Genomic DNA, 21,770 nt, shown 5'->3' on the forward strand with positions numbered 1-21,770 from the left:
TTCTCAAGCATAATTTTTTTTAAATTTGTAGAACAATCAGCACCTGTGTTAGTAGGGTTTTTTTTTCGCATCATAAATTTGCAAAACAGTTGGATTTCCCAAATTACATCTAGGTCAAATAACCTCTGTGAAGGGTGATTGAATATCCAGTTTTAATTAAAAAAAAATTCTACTATTTATGTATTTGCACTGTATTGTATGAACGCATTCCATGAATTATGGCACTTTAAAAATATTGCAAAAAGTAGTGTTGACTAATGTTGGTCAATGTTTTTTTTACTTTAGGTCAACAATACAAGTTGGAAAATACATGCCAAAAAAAGCGAAAACGTAATGTACTCTTTGTACGGTACGAATGATGTAAACATAGTTTTTTTTTTCTGGTCTAACATGTTAGCTATTAAAACAGTCCTCATCTTCGCCTAGTTAATACGTAAGTTTAAGTTGCATCTTTTGGTTCTTGAAAGACGCAAGTTAAAAGAATGAGGCTGTTTTGTCACTATTTCCTGACAGCTCTTCTTATCCTCCAACCAATGCTACAGTTAAAAAAAAAAAACAATCTAAACTGATCTGTCTATAAAAAACAATGTAAAGCATTTTTTACCATATTTGCATATATTTATTACAAAATTATCAGACATTTAATACTCGCACTATAATGCACAGGAAGATGCTTGAAAAAAGAGGAAATCTATTATTAAACTTGCAAAACAATGTGCCCTATATCGTTCTCATTCACTCCTGTTATAACATTTTGTGATAACCAGATGCACAAGATCTCACTTCGAATTATGGCAAATGAAATTGTAGTATTCAAACATGCAGCAACGGTACTTTAAATTTTGATCTCTTTTTTTTTACCAATCTTGTTGGCAACACTGATAAAATCTTTTTTATTTCATTGTCATATTTCTGTAAACAAGACAACCTCTCTACAACTGGTCTTGCATACTTCTCTGTTTTTTGTCTTCGTATTGCCTGAACACCCACTTAAAGTTGATAACGAATCCCTGGAAAAATTCTTTTTTGGACAGGTAAGTGTTTTCTTTTTTCTGTGTTTTCGAAGACAACCAGCTTGATGCTGCTTTCATAAAGGCAGCTCCGTTAGTTCACCCTGGGTCTTATCATTTCGTGTTTTAGAGCTTCTAGCTTTCATTCTTGTTAATTTCATTGACATTGGCTTTGCTCTTCATCTTTTTTTAATGGATATTTTTGCAATTTCTCAGTCAATCTTCTTGAATTTTGAAATTAATTGTTGCACATCTCTAAAAGAAATCTAAAATGCTATGCCACCTAATCTTGATAGTAAAGTTAATTGCTTCCTTTTTAAGCTGAGACATATATTTGCCTTCTGTTGGAGCTTGTATCAGTTCCCTGTTAATACATTATCTAGCCTCTGTATTGAGAAATCATTAGGATATCTCGTTTTAAGTCATAAACAAACCTACGTAGCTTGTTCACTTTTTGAAATATCTGTCACTTTTTCGATTTGTTTGATTCACAGCTACACCAAAGTATCTCATTTTCCTTTGTACTTGTTTTTGCACCAATCCAGTGTATCTACCATGATACGTTATGCCCCTATATGTTTCTTTTTCTCCTCTTTGAACAATGTTGAAGGTGTAGTGTAATGATTTATTAAATATTTTGTAGTAAATGCTGTTTGATAAAGTAGAAATGCATCTGTACCAGCTTGTTCAAAGACTCTCATTGCATACTGATGGGAGTCCTGCATAAAGCTGTTGTGACCCTGCTGCTTTTAGAATGTCTGACCTTTTTGTTGCAATAATGTATTTGCCAATGATGTCTCAACCCCTCCCCCCATATTCCAATAGATCTTACACCAGGGTTTTAGTCTAAAGGAAAGCATCTACAGTCAAGGCAAGTTAAAAGTGACAATGAAATTTCATTTGGTGTATTAGTGCACAACTTTTCCATCATTTTTGCTACTGATCACCTTTTACGTTTTCGCATTAATGTCAGACGATCCAGCTGTTCTTTTAGTTAAGTTTAGGCAGCTTCAGCAAATTGTGCATTTCCTAATACTTTTACCATCATTAAATCACAGAAAGACATTAGCGGCTCTTCCATCAGCGTGAGTCAACTGGTCAACTGCATCATTAGTTGATGAACTCCTACAGCTGTTATTTCATCCAGTAGCCTTATAATATATTTGGAGAATTTTGTTTAAAGTGTTCCTGGTTAACACATTTTTTGATTATGTTTGTGAGACTTTTTGCATTTTCTTTCATCAATCTTCTTTTGAAAAAATCAGGATGTAGCTTTGCAGATGTTTTCTACATTGTTTTTTGTATAAGAAGCATTAGCATTGTCATCAATGATTTTTATAATATCTTGTACAAACCTTGTTTCCATTCTTCAAGCATTTGTAATATAAGCCTTGATTTTTTTATTTATATAGCATATTTTTACAGGTCCTGTTAATATCAGAAAATAGTTGTTATTTCAGAAGACCACTTTTTCATATATTGCTGCAAACCTGCTCGATGTCTTCCCTGTGTGCAGGTTTCCAACCTGTATGGTTCTGTGAGCTGATATTATTAGAGTCACTTCGATTTGCAACTATCAAATTGTGCCAAATGGTATGCATTATCTTCTTTGGTATTATTTGGAGGACTTGTGGGTTTTTTACACTTCCTTTGATACCATAGCGGTGCACTTGCTGATGAACAGATCAGAAAAAGCTTTCACCTTTTTTTAATGTTATTTCTGTAACAAAACTATTTTTAAGTACATCTTCATTTATATTGCAGGTGTTTCCGATGATGTAAATAGTGATCCGTTCCACAAGCTCCTCTTTTAAGTTTTTTGTTTCTGTGTTTTTTCCATTGGATGACGCAAAACCATTAGCTGATCTACGTTTTTCTGGAAAAGATTTTCGTCCTCAACAGGATGGTTCCTTGTACTTTCTTTTTCATTATTTGGTTCACTTTTACAAAATTTCCTGTCTTCAACCTTTTCTCCGCTTCTGTCTGTCATCTTTAACCATCAAAGGCCACTGTTTAGCAGACTAGATCGCAACTTTTTTACTTTGCTCAGCTCTTTACATTTTGTGACATTTTTAGGGAGCGTTTAAATGCTTTTGATGACCTATGACTTTAAATTTTTTAATAGCTTTTATAGGGGTCAAGCAAGCATTTTTTTCTGAACAAAATTCTGACTTGTGGTCTATTTGAAAACATTAAAGATTTTGTCTCCAAATAATTTTCTTGTGTCCATCACTAATGGCTTACAGAGTATTATTGAAATATAAACCGTCAACTCTAATATTTTTTGAAAAACTTCATGTATTTCGTTTAGAAATTGTCTATTCAAACACAAGCTGTGGATTTGTTATTTATTTTTTTCTAGATTAAGATAAAGGCCTTTTTAATGGTGAAGGGGTGCGACTGATGAGCATAATTTTTGCACTATCACCAGCTGATTTACATCATTTCCTGACTGTATGCACACCGATATTCATTCCTGTTATGCACAGTTTAAATGGCCTCAAAAATATTGTGTTGGTTGTTGCCTCTGTGAAATATGGCAAACTTGTGAGTGAAAATCGTTCTACAGGCTACTTCTACTAGTGTTCAATTTCGTATTCTGCTACACTGACTTTGTTAGTGTTGACTAAAAAGGTAGCTAAGGTCAAAAAAAGTGCTGCGTGACTTATATTATATAGCCTAAAGCCTAAAGGTTTGTTTTTTGTCCCTTTTTAATGCTTTCGGTTTTTAGTTGATATCTGTTACAATTTCGAACTTGTAAAAAGATATGTATTTATACTTGTGTATGGTTAGAGTTATGTTAAAGGATTATCAGAACATCTCGAATGGCTTAGGTTTACTTCCAAAATTATCAACATATCAGATACAAACCTATGGCTTCTATGTACTTGTTTTTGGCCTTAAAATTTTGAAAGTACGTCTTCATACGTGTGCTTGCAATCTTTTATTGTCAACAGGTATGTATTGTCGCCAGTAATTGGTTTAGAATCATAGTCATGTGGATTTTGGAACGTGGGCTATTTCCATTTTGAGATTTTTCGATGCAATTTAACTCTGAATTGACATGCTTTCTTGAAGTATAAATACATATTTTTTACAACCTTAAACATGCCTTAAAGGGATTAAATTTCACAGGAATTAAATTTCACGAATAAAATTCTAAAAATTGCATCTGGCGCAAAGTCGAATCACTGCAAAAATTTACGAAATTAAATATAAAAAATAATAGTTGTATTTTTAACGTTTCTTATTTTAGTTAAACTAAAATTTTTGACAGTTTGATTTTCCCCCTGAAATTTAAGTTCTGAAGAAATTTAATCCCGTTATGGCCACAGCTTGTAACTATATAACATAAGTTTAACGTTACTATTTTTGCCAGGTTTCCTTTCACCCTAGTGTATTTTAACGTAGGCTATTGTTGCTTTCTTTTGAAAAATAAATGAATTAGGATCAAGACCTCTATGGGTGAGTGTATGTGAATGACAGTCTGATATAAAACGAGAATGCTTTTCTGTCATCTAGGAAGTAAGAATGTGAACTAGTTTGTTGTTAAATATGTACGCTGTTAGTTAAATGCTAAAAGAAAAAGGTAAATTAAAAACAATTGTTAAAAACCAAGATTTAGATTTGGAGAAAGTACAGAGAAATACACAAATTCTGTTTGTTCTGGAATCATTAACAGCATATTAGAGATATTGAAATGCTAAATATTTCACTAAAAATTACAAGAATGTATTATTCAAGACTTTTTTGAAATCTCAAGCAGAACGAAGAGATATCGATAGCGTTCGTTTCAAGGTCAAAACAGTTGACAAATATGACTTAAAATGAGAAATAAAGAAAGTGAAGGCTTTGTTACCGTTTAAAACAAAGAACCCACAACCTTGTAAGATTTATTATGGTGTTTCCAGCAGTGGTATAATGTACATAGAAGGGACAATACGAAATGATGGGATGAGATGGCCTGAGCAGGAAAACATAAATTAACATTCAGAACCAGCAAAGCACATTGTCATATATTTGTACGGAAAATTTAATCACTTTTAGCACAGAGGATGATTTATATTGAAAACCTTTCGCTTGATTTTTAAGCAATTGGTCTTAATTTAACTTTTACTTTTACATATAAACAATAATTAAAATTATTTTGGTGAAGTTATATAATATTGTCAGTCGCAATGTATAAGGGGTGTTTGAAAAAGTTACATAAACCACTACGAATTGACAAAAGTAAAAACATCAGCTCTATTTTTAATATGGAAACTTTTTAAAAAGCTGTTAATATCTAACTTTCATAGCACTTTTGGAAGAAGAAGGCTAGAGAACTACCCGTAACATGGAGCTTTTTTGTTAGGAGAATGCTCAAGACAACTAATTATCAATGATATCAAAATTTTATTGGTTGGAAAACAAAGAATAAGCTGGAGAATTGTCAATGGCACCTTTTGCAAATCAACATAGAAAGGCTTAATAACCGCCAATAATTTATTTCCAAAAAAGGCAAATTTGTTATGGAGAATGTACAGGTGTTTATTTATCAACAACATCGAAAATACATTGCTTATTTAGAAAGAAAGGGGAATAACCTAGAGAAATATCAGTGCCATGACCAAGTTTAATTGCTTGTCGTTGACACAGGCAGGTCAACGTACTTACAAAGGACATGGAGAAGACAAGACTCGTTTCTTTAAAATTATCAATAAAATCAAAATCCAGGACCTATTTAGAGATTAAAATGATTAGCTCTATAATCCCTGTAAGACTACATAATTATTCAAGACCAAAGAATTTGAAGAATGGAAAAGGTAATACTGGGAAAACCATAACAACGCTACGTAATTTTACATGACATGGCCAATGCGATATATATTTGCAACATTGAGAAGGCAAAAGCACGTTTAGTTCATCATTGAGATAAACACCAAATCAATAATGGCCTTATTTAAAAATCAGCATGAAAAGGTCCAGGTATTCTAGGTAAAGGAAGATTGTTTGTTGATAAAAGAAATATACGGCACTTAATAATCAAAGACTTATAAGACTTAAAAGCAACACTGAATGGCTCATGGATTAACTCTGATATGTAGAAGCTATATGATTATAAATCGCATTAAAAAGGAAGGTCCGGGTTCGAAAAAAAGGAGTAATAACCCCATTATGTGGAAACAACAGAAAGGAGCTGGAGAATTATCGAAGACAAGGTTAGAAAATTATTCACAACATGGAAAAGACAAGACTCTTGTGTAAAATCGTTTGTAAAGACACTTATATCATTAACGCAAAATCCATGGTCTATTTAGAAAGCGAAAAGACTCCAATCCAGTGCTTATTTTGAATAAAAGTTGGATCAGCTAGAGAATATAATATAACAGGTTAGGTGGTTATTCGAAACATGGAGAAGGCAAAACTAAAAATGAAGTATCAGCACCATTAAATTTAACTACTTATTCAAAAAAAGACAGTAACGCTGGAGGATTATAGAAAACATGACTAATCCGATATTGTTATTAAGAACAAGGAAATGGCAAGTCGCATTTAGGAAATCGATAACAAAAGCACTAAATTACTAATAACATCAAAACCAATAGCTTTTTTGGAAATCAGCGCAACAAAATCCAGGCGTTATAGGAAATAGAAGACTTGTTTTGGGAATAGCAAGAGAAGGCGTTGAATTATAACTTACAAATCTGAACTTTCTTGAATATCACAGAATGGCTAGCTGATTATCAAAAACAAAAAAAAGAAAAGACTGCGGTTAAAATAGATGAAGTAATTGTTATCTAGGATGTCTTTATTATGGAAAAAACTACAGGGAAGACAAGGCCAACGCTTGTAATTGACAACATGGAAAAACCAAGAATTTTGTGTAGAATAAATGGGAAAGGCACAATAACACAAATTCAATGGCTTATTTTAAAATCACTGCAAAATGGCCCAGATATTATGGATGGCATGTACAAGGCAGGACAATTGTTGACAACATGGAGAAGGGATAAGTCCTTTGAGAAGAATGGCTAGCAACAACATCAAAAATCTGCAGAAAATTATCAATGACATAAAGTTTACATATGTGTAGTGGCAACAAGCAAGCCTTATCAAAAATGTGGTACAGGTAAGAGTCGTGTAAAGGAAAAATGGGAAAGGCACTTAATTATCAATAACGTTAAAACCTAGGACTTATTTTAAAATAAACTTAGAATACTGTGGAATCATGGCCAGAAGTTTGGTGTGGAGGATGTATGGGTAATTAAGTATCACCAGCATCTAAAATTTACTGCTTACTTGAAAAAAAAAACAGGATTAGGGTAAAGAATTATCAATGAGATGAGAATTAATTCTTGTACACTGACAAACTAGACTGCAGTAGTGAATCGATTATGAAATCCATGGTTGCTTTGCAAATTAATGTGAGAAATACGTGTACAAAGCTAGATACAATTTGAAGACTTTGAAAAGGCAAGACTTTAAAATGGATTGGTACTTAATTATCAGCAGCAACAGAAATCGATCAAAGAAATTGTGAGTGGCATGGCCATGTGTAAACATATAACAAAGGCAGATACTAATTGATGACATGGAAAATAGAAAACGCATGGAGAAAATTGATGGAGAAGACACAGAATCAATATCACAAAATCCATGGTTTATTTGGAAGTGAATGCAACAATGCTAAATAGCTAATGGTGGTGTGGCGAATTCATGATCCTTATTATGACATGGAAAAGCATTACTGTTGTGTGAAATATGTCCCAGGATGACAGTAATTATCATGACATGAAAATGTTATTCCTTATTTGGAAATTAGTTATCAATGACATGGACAAGTCTGGATATTTTTGTGATATGCAGAAGCCTTTTTATGTGTGGTGTATGGAAAAGGTACTTTATTCTCAATAACGACAAAATGCCTGTTTGTAAAAGAACGTGGATAAAGTAGCAACTCATCGTTATTATAAACAAGCCTTAGATATGACTGGCTTGGATGATGGATGAAATGATCAATGATATCAAGTAGAACTGCTTAATTAAACAGTATCAATGGGCATGGTTGGATGCTGATTCAGGATGTAAAAAAAGAAATTATTACATGTTTCAAATCCAAATAAAAATTTGCCAAGAAAAATATGGTGTGGATGAAAAAAAAGACTTATTGCAAAATTCTTTGAAGGGCACTTTCACTGGCATCAATATCCACCGATTATTTGCAGATCAAACAAAAAGGCTTAAAGAAATAATGATTGCATAGGCAGGAAAAACAATGCAAATAGAATGGAGAGATGTTGTAAATTATTTATCAGGTCAAGAGTGCATTGGTTAATTAAGGATTAGAACAAACCTATCTGATAAAAAACGGTAATGGAACATATATGGAAACAAACAGGATGGCATTAAAAATTTATTCCTTATTTGGATATCTGCAATTAAAGGCTGAAGAATTATCAAATGCATGGGAAAGGATTGATGCTTTTTAATCGCATAGATAAGATCGGATGTAACTTTTTCATCAATGGCATCAAAAATTCATTTCCTGTTTGTAGGTCAATACAAGTATAAATAAAGGATGAAGCACTGGGGAACTTACAATTACATTAATACGTATCTCAGAGAAACACAAAAAGAAACATGGTGGTGATGAAGATGCATGGATGTTTGGTTTTTATTGATGGCATAAAAATCGATGGCTTTCTTTATATACACAACAAGAAAATCTTAGAGGGATCAATTTATAATGACACTAGAAGACTACAAGATTTTTATAATTACATAGAGAAGTAAGATTTGAAGAGTATGTATTTGATAGACAAAGCATAGCATTTTTCACTTTGTATGGAACTGTATCGTGCTATATTGATATTGTTAAAACTGTTATTTATGGTATTAGACACCCCACCACAGAACCACAAAAATTGTTTTGTTTTGTCAGAATCAAAAGTTTTAGACATTAAAGTACGTTTCATTCAGTGGGCTTTAAATCTGAGCAGACTCTGCGTTAAGGCTTGCCCTGACAATAAAACTGTACAGGGTAAAAAACATTGTGCTGGTTTTTATTGGCAGTAAAATTTCTGCCACGTATGCCATCCATTTTTAAATCTACATCTGATAGATTTCTATACAATTCAAAAGCACCGCCAATAAATATCAGCATATTAATAGCGCAGAAAATTTGCTACATTAGCGTTATTTCTTTGCAAGACACACAACAGATCTGTGCCAATGCCATGCTCGATTTAACTAAAGGTCAGATTTTACGCCCCCCTTTGTACCTCACTCATAAGTCTCTGCATCCTACTCAACCTTTTTTATTTTTCTTTGTAAAGCAATTATTAGCCTACTAACGAATAGGGTGTGTTAACACTAAACAGGTTAGATAGGGGAATACACGTTAGGACATTGCCAGAAATTGCTTAGTAAAATGGTTAGCACTCGTGCTTACTATGCTTCTTAAAGACAACAACAAATACAATACTTTCAAGACTGTTTATTAACTGTGTTTTCCAAAGACGAATGTCAGTGTGCATACAGTCAAGTTAAGATGGAGATCAACTGGTGATAGTCCAACCCGCAAAGGTAGGTGCTCATTAGTTGCAGAATTTTCGTGGCCTTTATCTGTAAATTTTTCCTTTGAATTTAAATAATAAATCCACTGCTTGAGCTAGAATAGACGTTCATATTTGATTGTTAGGCTACAATCATTTTAGTTTATTTTTGCCTTGTGTGATATGCCATGGTATTTAAACAGTATCGAATAACCAGATGTGATAAGAAAATATTCTTGTTGTTTTGTCTTTAGTCATTGAAATAAATGGTTGTTGATTACCATCATTAATTATGCAAAGTTTTCTTTCCATGGATTTTTCAATATACAAATTCATCTTGTTGTTGTCTGAGATGCAAAATCTTCTTCTCATTAATTACCCTCAAGTATGTTAAATCTTCCTGTCGTTTATATATTATCCTTCTTTAATTCCCACCTTTGCTGTTCTTATTTGTGTAAATTCGCTTTCTCATTGATTTTTCCCTATAAATATAAAAATTTCTCTTGCTTTGGTTGTCATTTTTTTTAATATGCAAATTCTTCCTGTCATTGATTATGGGGCGCCGTTATTGATAATATTGTTATGTTTTAATATATGTTCTAATGTTAAAATATTCCTTCTAAGTATACAAATTTTACGTTCTAAATTGTGAATGTATGTTCTAATTGGCGAATTCAAGTTTCAACTTTAAAATATTTTATTTTGTTTTTAAATAAAACTATTTTACTTTAATATACAATCTAATTCTAAAATAAAAATTCTGAATTTTTATTAAAAAAGTTTTAATTCTAAAATAAAAATTCTAACTTTCAAATATATGGTCAGAATTTTTAAATATATTTTTTGTAATTTCAAAGCGGACATTTCCCCCATGCAAGTGATTGATCTGGAGATACAAATATTCTGTACTTTGAAGTAAAATTTATACTCGACTGTATACTTTCATTAAAGTGGAAGATTTTTTTGGCAAACTGATTTTTCCCAAGAAATATATTAAAATGCCGAACCATAATGAGCACCACCAACTACTAGATATATTCAGGCATATATTTTAGTTTTGTTTGATAAAGTAGGGCATCTTTCAGGTTCGGGAGATATAAATACATTTGAAAACTTTGATCGTATTGTGGACACATTTGAAGTATTGGATGTGATGCATGAACTAACCGTCCAAGAAGAACAAAGTTTAACTACTGTGGACGAACAGCAGCAGAAAATGTTAAATAATGGCGTAGAACAATTGTGCCAGTATTTAAGAAAAAGAAGAAAGTCAAAAATAGTTTGACATTCAAATTTTGACATTTTTTAAACCTTTTTGCTTCTAGTGTGGTAAAGGTGGATTAAACAGGAATTTTCACATTGAGGTTTGGACCAGCTGTGGTTGGACCACACCTACACATGTAGTAGTTTGAAATCAGTTTTGTGACGTTTTGTGGGAAAAACCACACTAACCTGACTGGTTTTTAAGATCAATACTTCTGTTTTGAGTGATTCTTTGCGGATAACGTTCTTTGAAATATAACAACAACAAAAAGTATATCAACGGTTAGCAATGAATAAAGATGAACAGAACAAGGAATTATAACTAAGAAACTCAAGTTTAAAAAAAAAATTGAGGAACACACTGGGGGGAATAGTGAGGGGTGCTATGTTCTGATATGAAGTTTTGTGTGCACATGTGTGTTGAAAGTGATTTTTTGATTTAAAGTTGTTCTTTACTTACTCTTACTTAATCTTATTCCTTAGGTCCCAAGCTACGAAGAAAATGAGTGGCATAACTTTGGTCCCATGGGACCAAATTAGACGACGTCTTCACTTTCACTTTAAGCAAAGAAAATAATTTCACATTTATATATCATGTTATATATGATTAGAAAGAGGAGATCGAGTGGATCAAAAAAATGTAAGAACCATGTCTTCAAAACGTAACGTTTGAAAGATGTTACTATTCAAACTTTGTGCAAATTACAGACTGGTAATTTACTGACCAAGCACAGAAATGACTATAACTTGCTCAATAGCAAAGTTTTTTGTTTGAATTTTGGTATGGTATTGGGTCACCCCAATGTCTTTCTGTTGGATCAAAATTTATTGTTCAAATCACTTTAAGGGATAATTTACCGACCAGTAATTTACAGACCAAGGCCTGTTATTTAGTTGTTTACTTTGGTTTTAAAAAGCAAGTAGCGAATTTTACTTAGTCATTTCGTATGCATTAGTATCAGTATGATAAAAAGTTTTGTTTTATAATAGTTCGCTTTCATAGACATAGAATTCAAATGTTCTATTTCTAGAAAACATTCTATTGTTCAATTTCATAGCTAGACTGTTTAATTTCGAAGTGGTGTTATTGAAGTGTAATGTGATCTTTATAGTATACACATACTTGCATAATATAAAATGAATAGACCGAATTAAAATGGATGTTAACTGTGTAAAAACAATGAATGTGCTGGATTTTTGGAAATGTATATTGTGCCAGAAAGATAGATCAAAAAAGGTACCGCCTTACTTAAACATTTTTTCCCATTCCTTTTCTGAGAGAAAGATTTTTGTTTGACAGTTTAACCAAGATGTCGTATTTTGTTTAGAATGTTGGCAACCCAAAAGAGCAGTATTTAAAATAGTTATTATCATGTCTCGAAGAAAGAGTTGTGGTGAATCGAAGTATCCAGATTGTTAGGAAAAACTGAAGTCGTATGATAACAGCTTGTTGAAGGAAAGTTTTTATACCATTCTGATTGTTAAAAAATGGCTACAAATAAAACAGAGAGAGATAGGTTAAAGAAACAGCCAGTACCACAAGAGTCTCCTGACAGTTTAAGCTCATCATTTGTTGTATCTGTGAAACAAACCGGAAAAAAACAACTTTATTTGTCAAGAAAGGGGAGAAAAGATACATTGAGTTAAGTCTGAGATGGTAGCAACAAAGATGCTTGAGGTCTCGAAGCTAATAGCAGATAAATCATTTTTCATCGGTATGAACAACATTCTTAACGCTGTAGCGATAGTAAATGATGCCCAATATCATTTAGCATGTTAGCTGAAAATTTTGAAAGAGGCTTTAGCATTACATCAAGTCATGTCAAAATATGGAAGATATAGATCGCGCACTTACAGATGTTGAAATAATTAACACCATCAAGCAATGGAAGAATCACAAGACAACGTAATAAGTATGAATGATGGTAACTATACATACAACAGCTTAATGGGAAACTCCGAAAGCAACCAAATCAATTACAAGCGATATTTAAAGCAATTGTTAACAGAAAATAAGACCGCCATCAAGAACAGAATCAGAAAGAATTTTTGCAACCCCGATGCAAGCAAAAGCAATCGAGATAATGCCACTACAATATTTGAGTGCGCAAAACTAGTGCGTGAACAGTTTCTCAACCAACAACTATGGCAATTTAATGGCAGTTATGATGGATTTGTTGTACAATCACTTATCAGATGGTTGATAATTGGTCCAAGAAAAAGCATTGACACTTCAAACAGAAGAGCATCTTCGATCGACAACTGTGTTAGTAACATATGTCAATTCATTAATAATTGTTTGAAAACAAATGGGCAAAGCAACCACAAGCCTAAAATAGGAACCAGTGATGGAGGATTCAGATATAATCGTGAAACACCCTTCACAGTCGGATGAGGTCTTCATATCTATAAAGAGACTAGGAGTTAAAAGTGTTAGATTGTTTATCTGATCTTAATTTAACTGTTAGCTACGATAAAATCGTGAAAATTGAAATAGAATTAGCTTATGCAGTTTCAGAGAAAATGAAAGAAAATGACGGGAATCATGGAACTGGTCAAATTTCTTTCAAAAGAGCATCGAACATCTTCAAAATTCAACCCCATAGTGATACAAAAATGAAGTTCATCCACAATCAATTCAACATTGTCATGTGAGAAACCAATTCTTCCTGATGAAACGTTCCCAAGGTTAGAAATATTAAGCAATGATCTCAAAGCTAAGCACTATATCAAAGGAGATCTAACATGGTCATTCTATCAGACAAAAGACTAAAGAATTGGAAGCTTGCCAACTTGGGCTGCTTATAAATCACTGGTTACAGACAAAGTTGAAATAACTACCTGCCAGGGTCTTCCTCTCTATCCTAGCACTCCCATTGGTCAAATCATTACACAGTGCTGAAGATTTGAACAAGGAATCAATGTCAAATTCACAGGAGAAAACAAAACGATTGTATCACTTATCTCCAGTTGTATAGTAAGTGTATGCGGCTACGAAAGAAAAGCACATCGGTGAAAATTTCATATTCCGTTTGGGTGAATTGCACATTGTGTTTGCAGCATTAAAAATGATTGGAAAATGCATTGATGGAAGTGGAATTGACAAATTATTTGTTGATGCAGGCTTTTACGGCGAAACAACTTTATCACAACAAGGAATACCATAACAGGTCGAGATTCTGCTCTACGTGATATCGATATTCGTAATTTCTTTGAAGACCTTGGTGCAGTACATGTTAAAGCTATTCTTGGTTTTCATACGTTTATAAGGTGTGACCAAACTGGGCGTTTCAACAAAAAATCGAAGTCTGCTTGGCTGAAGATTTTTTTACAGGCAGATAATGAGGTGGTTCTGGCATTATCAACACTTGGAAGTACTGTGAAACTTCCTAATCTGGAAACACTGGAAAGCTTAGTTTCGTGGTTTCAATGTATAAGGGGAATAAATGTACTGCAGACGTCGTATCACTAACGCAATTGCGTTCGCATTTATTCTCCATATTCCAGTACGATGCTGATATGTTGCCACCAACTTCAGCTGCATTGAAGTACAAAATATTCAGGTGTCACTTCATTTCAATGGTTTTACGAAGATCACATATCTTCATTCAACAACTTCCAAATCCACTCAATTATGGTTGGGAAACAGATGAGGTCGGTAACTTATCACCCATAATGACTGATGAACTTCCTGCACCGTTGGCACTCATCGAGTTAAGTTCTTGTAATTGCAAAACAAGTTGCATGTCCAACCGATGTAAATGTTGCAAAAATGGTTTTTCGTGCACTGACATGTGTAAATGTACGATGTGTCAAAACAATGGTGGTGCAAGCGATGAATCCGAGTCTGATGAATATAGTTCTAGCGATGTTTAGTGAATGAAACATTGTACAAGCATTGCTGAAGGTGTTTTTGTCATTATTTCAGCAATTTTTCTAACTTTGTAAAATTTCCTGAAAGAAAGTAAGTAAATAACTAAATAACATGCTTTAGTCTGTGAATTACTAGGCTGTAAATTATCCCTTGCAGCGATTTCAACAATAAATCTTGATCAAACAGAAAGACGTTAGGTTGACCCAATACCATACCAAAATTCAACAAAAAAATCTCGCTATTGCGCAAGTTATAGTCATTTCTGTGCTTGGTCAGTAAATTACCGGTCTGTAATTTGCACAAAGTTTGAATAGTAATATCTTTCAAACGTTACGTTTTAAAGACATGGTTCTTACATTTTTTTGATCCACTCGATCTCCTCTTTCTAACCATAACATGATATATAAATGTGGAATTATTTTTTTGCTGGCAGTGAAAGTTTTGACGTCATCTATTTTAGTCTTTGCCACCCATTTTTTTGGTAATTTGGGACCTAAGGAACAACTTTAAATCAAAAAATCACTTTAAACACACATTTGCATACGAAGCTTTATAATAGAACACATCAGCCCTCACCACTGTGAGAAATATACCACCAGGTGAAATTTTGTGGATAAAATCATTAGTAAAACCAGAATCCGTTGCAGTTTCCTCTTTGGATATTATTCTGATGAACCAGACGGTATCTGCTGATGTTAGGTCAGATGCTAAAGCTACAGTTGGACCTGGATCATGGTAATTACTTTTATCAACATTTTCGTGTACATTTTCACCATCATTCTGGAACTTCAGAACGCGGAGAGACTTGTTCAAGGTCTTAACAACTATGTCATACTTAGCAAAAGAGGCACTTGGACCATATGAGACTAAACAATTATCACTAGCGCACAAACGTGGGACAGCTTTAAAAGAAGTTGAACGTGGCTCAAAAACAAGTGCTTGAAATTAAGAGGAGCCATAGACAGTCGTGAACTTCAATGCTACAAGTTTAAGCCCTGGCTATTTTAAGTTTTTGATCATGAATTGGCATTATAGCATAGTTAGGATCTTATTTTTCTTGAAATTTGCTTTCCAAAAAAAGACACCATCTTCTCAGTATTTTGCAATAAGCCACAATTACCAATTTCACTGCGAATGGCAATCTTTGCTATACCCCCAACATGGTCTACTTTTGATTTTCTTGACCTGATATGTCATAGATTTGTATGACTTTGCAGCCATTTGAATCTAAAAGACATGTCATTTATGTCATCAAGAAATGTTACCAGTATTACAGTGATTATTATTGCTTAACGCCAAAGCAGATGACAAAACAGTGATACAGAGACAATGCATTTCCTAATACTTCATCACTATGATTAGGAATCATATCCTTGAGGTGCATGAATTTCTCTTGACTAGTGACCTTTCTACTGCAAATTGGTTTCTGCTGAGGTAAAATATCATTGACTTGGTTTTCTTCTTGAAGTGGAGGTTGTTCCAACTGTTCATTGGTGATGTCATTGACTTCATTGTCATTGTTATACTTAATTTCATGTTCAGAATCTTGTTCTTGATCAATAAAGTTAACAGTTGGCTTGATATAAACAGCACGTTGACCTGAAAAATTATTAGCACAAGCAGCACAATATTTCACTCCAGGTGCAATGGTTCCAAAAGTCATACTGGTTGTAGTATGGTTAACTTTAGTGCCACTTTTAAAATGCTGGTGGTGCTAAAGGAGATAAGGTGCAGGAGAAGGCACTGTAGTCTGCTGGCGCAGCAGCTGTAGCAGAAGACTGGTCAAGGCTGAGAATAACTGCACGGGTCTTGAAGAAGTTCGTTTGCCTGTTTAGCAATGTTTGAAAGGGACTTTCTGATTTAATTCACCATTTAATGAATCCATTTTAAAATTTACACTTCTTGTTTACAGTTTTTTGACCGTCTGCCAAAATAATATCAGAAAATCAGGGAAAAAGTTGTGGTGAGACACTGGGAACGAAGTTAAAATCTTATGCGTCCCCAATGCATCATGCCATGGGGAATAAAAATAAATACACCATAAGGAAAAAAGTGAACATACGAAATGAATTTAAGTTTATATATTTTTTTTTTTAATGGATCATTATATTAAATAAGGAATGAACAAACAAAGAAATTAGGTTTTGTAAATTTAAAGGTATTATAGAGTTATAAAACAGATATGATAACAAATGGAACATATATAAAAAGGATATACAAGATAGAATGTTGTTCATAATGGCACCCCATAATTCAAGCATGTCCCTAATTCTTGCTTTTACTTTTAAATATGCAAATTTTTCTTGTTTTTTGATTACCACCTTTCAATATGCAAATTCTTTTTGTCATTGATTGCTGTCTTTAATTCTTCTAATTCTCCTCATTGGTAGTTATTATTTTTAAATATGTAAATTCCTACTACTACTACTAATCGGTACTTGTTAAAGATATGGAGAAGACAACACTGGTTTTTTATAAAAAGATGAGAAAGGCGCTTAATTATAAATAACATCAAAATCCAGTAATTATGATTATTCTAAAAATGGGAAAGCGACAACGACGTTACAGAATGATATATGACATGGCTAATGCGATATATATTTACAACAGGAAAAGGCACATTTAGTTAATCACTGAGAACAACAGTAAATCATTAATCACCAATTTGGAAATTAGTACATGAAAGGCCCAGGTATTCTACAAAAGGGAAGTTTTGTGTGAATAAAAAGAGAAGATGCTTAATTATCAGTAACGTCAAAATATAAGACTTCTATAAATCAACACTGAATTGCTCCAGGATTAACATGTGGCATGTACAAGTTATATGATTTAAGGGAAGACAGGGTTCGAAAGAAGATGGGTAATTAGCTATCAGGACATGAAAAGTTACCTTTTATGTGGAAAACAACAGAAAGGAGTTATAGAGTTATCTAAGACAAGGACAGCGTTAGAACATTTATGCACATTATTTGTTATTAAGTAACTTTCTTTGCATATGTAAACCTTCTCGTATTCAAATTCGCTTACTCATTGATTTCCCCCTAAAAATATTCAAATTCTTCATGTCGTTGATAATTGCTTTTATTATGCAAGTTTTTTTTTGCTGTTGATTATCTTTTAAGTATTTAAAATCTTCCTGTTGTTGATTACTGCCTCTCATTTTGCAAATGTTTCTTGTATGTGATTATCGACTTGAAGTATTATTCTGCCTGCCATTGATTACCGCCTTTTATTATGCGAGTGTTTCTTCCAGTTGGTTATCGCCCCTAAATAGTTGAATTTTTCCTTTTGGTGATCACAGTCTGATTATTATGCCAGCTTTTCTAGGGTTGATTATCGTTTTTAAGGAATTGAATTCTTTCTGTCTTTGCTTGCCACCTGTTTTTATGTAAATTTTTACAATTAAGCAGTAGCTTTAAGCGTATCAAGCAACGAGAATTTTGGCCCAGTCTGGTGACACACTGATTCAGTATTCTGCTCGCTGATTAAGTATACAGAATTAAATTACATCTTTTACTGTCTTTAAATATGCGAACTCTTATTGCTATTAAAAATGCTGTTGGATATGCAAATTCCTATTGCCGCTGATTACCGCTTCTTATATTCACTTTGTTTTTGTCGTGGATTCACTTATGTGCCTTTAAATATTGTTTATTACTGTCTTTAAAGATGGAAAAATTACCCATTGATGATTTTCTTTTAACATACGAACAGTCATTTTGTCCGGAATATTTTTTTGTGAACATTGTATTTTAATTTGAAGAAAAACACCATCCTAAAATATTCAGAGTTATCGTTGGTGATTATAGCAGATCTTGTTGTTAGAAACATACAGTTAGCCTTCCGTTTATCTGGAACGGCACTGGCAGTGTAGCATTTGGTTGGAAGTGGATGAAATAGCTAGAATTAAGCGAACTTGCGTTTCTTATCGCTTTCCTATTTTTTTTCCCAATATCTCTCTCGCTTGAAAATGTTTGGAACTTTTTTGTTAACCTTTATAACACTTAAAGCAACCTTCCAAGTCAACATGTTAGAGCGCATATTTTTAGTTTTGTATATTATACTTTTTATCTATTTTTACGTACTACTTTTTTATTTACTTTTGAAGTATTGAGTTTGCTTACATATTGACATATTCCTGGATTTGAACTAGTGTGGAGGAGTTTATTTAGGAGAACCTAAGTATGGCTGTTTGCTCGAGTTTTACGGTATGAAGCGCTGTTACATACAGCTTTATATTTTTGCTAGAAATATAACGAGTTTTGTTAATTTTTTATTGTGATATGTTGTTAATACCGTGAAATCTTGAGTGAACGCCCTGGATTTGAACTAGTGTGGAGGAGTTTATTTAGGAGAACCTAAATATGGCTGTTTGCTCGAGTTTTTACGGTATGAAGCGCTGTTAAATACAGCTTAATATTTTTGCTAGAAATATAACGAGTTTTGTTAACGTATGTATTTTTATATTTATATGGTTTATACTGAGGTAGATTGTAACATACTTTTGTAAATATGCATATAATATATGTTTTTATATATATGTAATAAATTGTTTAGTTTAATACACGTCTCCTTGTGTCTTCGAGATAAGGGTTGTGAGAAATCCTGATTTTTATCATCAACTGAGTTCATACAATAAGATTTTAAACCCCCTGGATGAACCTGATAGATATAATAATGTATTAAGATAGGTATTCTGCAAATAAACGAGAGAAGGAAGCGGTCGAATTGATTATTTTGCACTGAATTGACTGTATCTTGTGTAAAATTTTATGAAACAAAGATGTTTTGCAGCATTTAAAAATTTATGTCATGTTGTCAACTCCGTCAGTCCGTTAGTCAAGAATTTTCAAATTGTTAAAATGCCAAGAACGAGTCAGGAATTTTGTAAACTGATGCAATTCTACATCTGAGCTTTATGAAAAACTCAAGTGTTTTTAAATGCTGTTGAGAGCTATATGTAAATGATTACAACAAATTTATATAGTTAATTTGACAGAGCAAATGATCAGGCACTTTTGGTGAGAAATAGGAGTCTGGTCCGTTAAAAGTGTTTTACAAGATTGCTCCAAAGTTGAGAAACATCCAGACCGAGTGGTCTTTGTGCTATTTAAAAGTAAAATTTAGTTTGCCAAGATTTGGCCTAAAATGCAATCCAAGATTTGGCCTAAAAGGCATTCATCCGCAGCTAAATGCTAAACTAACTAAAAAGCAACCAGATGACAGACCTTGCGATCTAAAATTTGCTCCCCTGAACTTTAAATATTAAACGAGGTTTTTCAGGGGAAGTAAGAAGTATGTTTTGCCCACAAACTGAGATCAAAGGCTGTAACTATTTTTACCCGCTTTAAAGTAGCTTGGCAACTACTTCACTTGTATTTTACGCGTTTCAATCCACATATAGCATTTCTGCGGCTCTCAGCTTAAGATTCTAAGCACAGGAATCTAAAACAAATAAGTCACAAGTAGCTGCAAAGCAGACTGCCTTAAAATGTGAATTCATTAACTTTAAGACGAAGGCACTTGAGTGAGAAGGTCCTGCACAAATCAGGAGGGCCGTGTCAAATCCGAGTAAATAAAGTTTAATTGCCCTTAACTCTACTAACAGTCTATGGATGCACTTTTTAGGGATGTTTAAATATCCACTGGTCATGCTTAACACTTCCTTTACACGTAGGCATTAGTTAATGCTGTGAAATAAGCAGGTGGTATTATTTTCTTAGTCAATTAACTTTGAGTTGTGCCGGGTTGAACGGTTTGTACAGAAAAAGCATGTCGCATATTCATAATACCCTTTTTTACAAAAACTTTATCACAACTTCGCTTTAATAAAAAAAACACAAGAAACAACCCGACCAACGTAAACATTCACTGAGTATTTAATTTCTTAAAATAGATTTACAAAATTCATTGTCTGTTTGAAATGAAAACACATTCTACAGCCTGTTGTTACAAAATACTGAGCAGTTGTCTCATTAATACACTTTAACCTTTTTTTCTGAAGTTTATATTTCAGTAATAAGGTAGTACTTTATTTAGCATAACAAAGTATTATTTAAAAATTTTACTGTAGGCAATGTATTTTGCTTTCACTTTTTAGCCAGAGGTAGCTAGAAAGTAAAGCTGAGCAAAAAATTAGTGCAGATATGTAACACAAATATAAACAATGTTGACCAGGATAGGATAAAAGGCTCTTAGAACAAAGTGAATAAAACCCCTAAAAGAATGTCAATCAGTAAGGCTAGCCTAGCAAACTTTAGGATGTTTTCTCAAAGTCTACGTTCGTAGCTGAATCTTAAAATCGGTTTGTTTAAGATTTGTATGTGGCTAAAAACAAACAGAAAACAAATGTTACACAAATAATAAGCTCTTAGAAGATAAAAACAGACGTAGTCCTATTGGCGTTTCATGACCTTGAACATTATATGAGATTGAGGATTTCTCCAGACGAAGGTATAAATGTAGATTTTTAACAATTGTAAAAAGGTTAACTTTTACATATTTATGTATTGTCCATTAAAGTTTAATAAATTGTTCTTTTAACACAAGATCAAATAGCCTGTGGCGATGTCAAATACCTTTCGTTGTTTAATAATGCAATCAGGTTTTAGTTGAATCAACTTTTTTGATTATGCTTGCTTTTCTTGTATTAGCTTTGCGTTGTATAATATTTTGTTGATTTCCAGTTATGAATTTGCTTAAATTTAAAGAAGAAATGTCAATTGCATGAAAGAGAGTTGGAATGTCCATAATTCATTCGCAGCAAAAATTACTAAATATAAATACGAAATGGATGTAATTTTTGAAGTTTTACTTGATTGGATTGGCGCGAAATAAAGAAAACCGTTTTAATAAATGTCCAGATTCTATATCTATATATAGCAAAGTTTCTAAAAATTATGTGTTGCTTTAATGGTAGTTTAATGTTTTTTTAATCATTTTCAGCATACTTTGTTTATTAACCGTGCTAATTTTTGTCGAAAATAAAGTAGTTTTAATTTTTGGACAAATTTTGGCCTAAAATGGCATTTAAGGTGCCAAAAAACTAAAATTTTGATGTCACCATCATGTTTAGCACACTTTTTT

General features: G+C 32.9%; 1 protein-coding gene across 4 annotated transcripts in view; it reads left to right on the forward strand.

Annotated features, from left to right (window-relative positions):
* Positions 1-20,583, forward strand: part of LOC130626128 (uncharacterized) — a 74,722-nt gene extending 54,139 nt beyond the window's left edge. For all 4 annotated transcript variants that reach the window (XM_057441232.1, XM_057441229.1, XM_057441231.1 and 1 more), the window contains one exon: positions 286-20,583. In XM_057441232.1, coding sequence (XP_057297215.1) covers positions 286-359 — 74 coding nt within the window. In that variant the 3' untranslated portion in view covers positions 360-20,583. The remainder of the gene's footprint in view (positions 1-285) is intronic.
* Positions 20,584-21,770: the final 1,187 nt, after the last annotated feature.

Source organism: Hydractinia symbiolongicarpus, chromosome 14 (genome assembly GCF_029227915.1).
Source record: "Hydractinia symbiolongicarpus strain clone_291-10 chromosome 14, HSymV2.1, whole genome shotgun sequence".
NCBI classification, from domain to species: Eukaryota; Metazoa; Cnidaria; class Hydrozoa; order Anthoathecata; family Hydractiniidae; genus Hydractinia; species Hydractinia symbiolongicarpus.